Source organism: Penaeus vannamei, chromosome 1, assembly GCF_042767895.1.
Source record: "Penaeus vannamei isolate JL-2024 chromosome 1, ASM4276789v1, whole genome shotgun sequence".
In the NCBI taxonomy this organism is placed as follows: domain Eukaryota; kingdom Metazoa; phylum Arthropoda; class Malacostraca; order Decapoda; family Penaeidae; genus Penaeus; species Penaeus vannamei.
The window spans coordinates 48,682,560-48,687,559 of record NC_091549.1 but is presented as its reverse complement, the minus strand read 5'-3'; the positions used below and the strand labels follow the sequence as shown (position 1 = coordinate 48,687,559).

The 5,000-nt window shown below is 42.0% G+C and overlaps 1 protein-coding gene across 4 annotated transcripts in view; it reads right to left on the bottom strand.

Moving 5' to 3' along the window:
- The window catches only part of Pgant2 (polypeptide N-acetylgalactosaminyltransferase 2), a 127,075-nt gene that overhangs the window by 88,028 nt on the left and 34,047 nt on the right, over nt 1-5,000 (bottom strand). For 2 of the 4 annotated variants that reach the window (XM_070123973.1, XM_070123978.1), the window contains exon 2: nt 479-517. The exons of the other annotated variants lie outside the window; for them this stretch is intronic. In XM_070123973.1, the coding sequence (XP_069980074.1) occupies nt 479-517 (39 nt within the window). The remainder of the gene's footprint in view (nt 1-478; nt 518-5,000) is intronic. 4 annotated transcript variants of the gene reach the window in all.

Here is a 5,000-nt window from a genome sequence, read left to right as displayed (position 1 = left end):
GAGAGAGGAGAGAGAGAGAGAGAGAGAGAGAGAGAGAGAGAGAGAGAGAGAGAGAGAGAGAGAGAGAGAGAGAGAGAGAGAGAGATAGAGAGAGACAGAGAGAGAGAGAAAGAGAGAGAGAGAGAGAGAGAGAGAGAGAGAGAGAGAGAGAGAGAGAGAGAGAGAGAGAGAGAGAGAGAGAGAGAGAGAGAAGAGAGAGAGAGAGAGAGAGAGAGAGAGAGAGAGAGAGAGAGAGAGGAGAAAGAAAGAGTGAGAGAGAAAGAGAGACAGAGAAAGAGAGACAGAAAGACAGAGACAGAAAAAAAAGATAGAGCCAGAGAAAGAAAGACACAGAAACAGATCCAGACAAGAAGACAAGTCAGCAAGGAAAGAAGAGAGAGACAGATGCAGTCATCGAATGGATCAGACAGAGAGCAACAAGGCAGCTTGCGAGGGAGACTTAAAGGGACGAAAGAGGCAAAAAGGGGAAGTGTCTCACCGGTATATACAGAGCAGTCGATCTGCTCCTTGATGGGCGCTGGGGGTCAAAACACGCGAATTAGAAATCAATTGTCAATAATTACTGCTCACTACAAATGCTGATTCTCCCTCACACATAGAAGGAATAAACTGGTCAATTATTATTGTAAATTGCTAATACTCTTCTTTTACACAGAGATTGAATATAGACAAATTTGCTGCTCACTACAAATGTTGATTCTCCCTCACACATAGAAGGAATAAATTGGTCAATTATTATTGTAAATTGCTAATACTCTTCTTTTAGATAGAGATTGAATATAGACAAATAACCGTCCATTGTTATACATAAATACTATATTTCCTCTCCATATAAAACAGTTATTTTACAATACATCTTTCATTAAGAAAACTAATTAAATTAATTAATTGACTTATTTAGTCAATCACTTTTCATCAAACACATAATATACATTTTATCATATATATCCTACTCGTCAAACATTAGATTCATGCGATTCATTTTAAGAAACAGATATTATCACATGGTAGAAAATAGTTGTTAGACACTACCTTACATCTACAGCTATTGCATGTGTCTGTCAGTCACTCAGTGTGGTATAGGATTAGTTCAGGGAATGCAATCTTAAAAAAAAAAAAAAAAAACGGGTGGGGGGGGGGGGATTACAGATTACATATGAATGTTTGAAAGACCATGTGTACACCGAGGAGAATGAGGCTTTTGTTCTTATTCAAAGGGAATAACTGAAATGTAAGTACATTTTTTATCCTCACTTCATTGCACATGTAGTGCTGGCTCGTGTGCGTTGCATAAATTCAAACTATCAAAAACTCAGGAACATGATACATCGTAATCCGTCATTTCTCTGCTTTCTAAAAGGAAATGCTCTCTCTCTCTCTCTCTCTCTCTCTCTCTCTCTCTCTCTCTCTCTCTCTCTCTCTATCTCTCTCTCTCGAGTGTGTGCGTGTACGTGTGTGGGCGCGCATGCGTGCGCGTGTGCATGTAAGTGTATGTCTATATAAAGCTGTAACTGTACAGATATGTATCTACATATGTGAATACCAACTGCCTTCCTACACACACACATACACGCAAACCAACGAACATAGAAACTACAACCACTCCGATATCTCCTCCCATAAAACAACTCTAGCCAGATCTCTCATGGTTATCTCATCAATAACAAGAGAAAAGTCAGTCATCGTTTCACTGATCCGAGTCACGTATCCAGCGCCCTTGCCTGCGTGATTCTGCCTATTATTCCGAGGTGATTTCCCTCCCCTCCTTATCATATGGATCAGAACTGGAATGCATCGTATCAACTAACCATTAGTACTTCATCCCCCGCCCTTATTTCATGCTGTTTGTATCAGACGGATTTATGAGAAGGACACAGATATCATAGGATCTATACGTACGCCGGAGATATTTAAAGACATTTATGAAAGTGACATTCACGTGAAAATAGTGAAAATAAACGCCGCAAATATAAAACAAGACTCCAGACAACAAATCCATCACATCCCCAAACACAAGGCAGATAATAGGTAGATGGAAAGACATACAGAAAGATAGACCGGTAGACACATAAATAGACAAATGGACCGAGAGAGGAAGGGAGGGAGGGAGGGAGGGAGAGAGAGAGAGAGGGAGAGAGAGAGAGAGAGAGAGAGAGAGAGAGAGAGAGAGAGAGAGAGAGAGAGAGAGAGAGAGAGAGAGAGAGAGAGAGAGACAGAGACAGAGACAGACAGAGACAGACAGAGACAGAGACAGACAGAGACAGAGACAGAGAGAGAGACAGACAGAGACAGAGACAGACAGAGACAGAGAGAAAGAAAGAGAAAGAGACAAAAAACACAGAGACAGCGAGAGAGAACAAAGAAGAAGTACTGCTCACTCCCCCTAGCACAAAGAGGTACTTCACTCCCCCAAGTCGCTGCTGGTAGCGTGTCTCGACTGTACCATAGGTATGCGGGCCTCGTCGGGACTCCCTAAGTCATGAGGTCCCGTGAGAGCTTATTATCGCCGTTGCTCTGCCCAATTAGTCATAGAAAAGGCATCCCGTTGTATGTGCGCCCGTGAAGACCTGCATGTTTTATGAGGTTATCCCCGGTCACGTATGTGCTATGAACCATTTCGTATTGGAAAGTTTCGATACAACTTGTATGCATATTCCCAAAGAGAGAAAGAAAGAGGGAGGGAGAGGGAAAGAAAAAGAACGAGAGAAATAAAGGAAGAGGGAGAGAGAGAGAGAGAGATTTAATCATTTCGCATTGGAAAGTTTCTAGGCAACTTATATACATATTCTCAAAGGGGAAAGAGAGAGAGAGAAGGAAAGAAAGAAATAGGGAGATGGATAGAGAGATAGAACAGAGAGAGAGAGAGACTTTGAGTTTGTCTTTGACACGTTTATTGAGAGAGAGAGAGAGAGAGAGAGAGAGAGAGAGAGAGAGAGAGAGAGAGAGAGAGAGAGAGAGAGAGAGACAGAGAGAGGAGAGGGAGAGAGAGTGAGGAGAGAGTGAGGGGAGAGAGTGAGGGGGAGAGAGAGAGAGAGAGAGAGAGAGAGAGAGAGAGAGAGAGAGAGAGAGAGAGAGAGAGAGAGAGAGAGAGAGAGAGAGAGAGAGAGAGAGAATATGGAGAGAGAGAGAATGGAGAAAGAGAGACCGGAAAAAAAACGGACAAACAGAAAGACAGAGAACGAGAGAACGACAAGACTGCCTGGCTCAACAGCAAACGAATCAAGACACCCTTATGTCACGCGTGGGAAGGAACCCAAAAAGACGGCAACGGGCGGCTCATATCAAGTGCCTGGCGTGGGCGGCATGCGGGTGCGCCCATACATAAGCAGATGACGAATCGACCCAGCGCCCCGACCTCCCCCCCCCCCCAACTGAGCAAAGCCATTCTTTTAATGTGCATTGTAAATATTGGCTACTATTGAAAGCCTCGATGGTGAAATCAGCTGTTTGGGCGATAATGACTTTGCCGCTGGTTTGGGTGGTGGTAAATATTAGTTAGGGGAATTGTACTCGTGATTAATAATGGTATTTGTTGCGAGGGGTCGAGTCCTATTTATAAATTTTCACTTTTGTAATTACGGTCATAAATGGCGTCGATAATGACAGTGATAAAATGACAATATAACACGATGAAGACAGCGATAAAACGGATGATAATAATGAGGACGATAATACCATCAGTAATAATTATTGTGGCAATACAAGAAATCAAACGCACATACACACGCGCACATGCACACACACACACACACGCGCGCGCACATTATATAGGAAAACAGCCACAATCGGAAATAAAATCCAACCGGGACGTGTCGAATTCGTCAAGAGTTCCTCATCAAACGGACAAATAACTGAAATGGTTATTTGTCCGTCTGATGAGGAAGTATTGGCATCCAACCGTATGCAAGGGCGCAGGAGGCACTTTGGAAGTGAGGTCAAATGTGACCTTAGCCACCGTCCATCACAGGTGCATATTAATTTTTTTTTTTAATGATAAGTTTACCTATTTTCAGATCGGTTTACCCTCGCACGTTTCCACACGAAATAAAGTGATCATGTTACAAGGACACTTAGCTAATTAGGCTAATGTTACACTAGCTAAGACATGGGTATCATTCGCAGCGACATAAACAGACCTATTGTCAAGGCATCGAGAAACGTATGTTGGCAAAAGCATGCAATAAACAGATTTATATTTTTTCGGTCAGTTTCTTTTTTTTTCGCTTTTAAGAGGGCCGTGCTTGCATCTCCCTGGGTTGTTTGCTTTCTGCCTGTTCTACCTTTTGCATACCTGTCTATGTGACCAATAATCTGACTGGCACATAATAATCTAAATTCCCAAATCATTTAGGTTTCCCATTTTGCGGCTCAAACAGCAGAGATATACGGAAGGAAAATGTCTAGGTATATGAAATGATATGTTTGAGGAACGAATATCAGTGTTTGAGTCTTTATATCCTTCATGAAACTAGCAAAGCATTGCGAAAGAGGGTGAAGACAGGTTTAACCACAGTCAATTGCATACACACTACAAATTGCACAGTGCATTCGACATTGTTTACTTACAAACGAAGAGAACTGCCCATCTGTGTGAACGGACACATACTTCAAACTAAAAGTTGCGACCATATTCAACATTTCGCGACATTTCAAATAAAAAAAATAATAATACCATTCAAATGCTCATATATAAGTAGATTTTTTTCCTATCAGGAGGCGGGGAGGGGTGGAAGGAGGGTTCGTACCCCCCCCCCCCGCCATCTATGCCTCTCGTGTAAGCAGCTTCCCCGTGCACGAAAGATCCTTAAGTTGTTTGTGGGTATTGTCGTTTGTTAACTTGCATGCCACTCGTATACTGAATCGTAAGTGAAAATATTATGATTTCGTTGTCACCTTGAATATGATTATCATTTTCGCATCACAATATTGTATTCAAGGAAAAATTGCTGATTATGAAGAACTTATTACTGACTGACATTCCAATATTTTTTGTCGGTAAC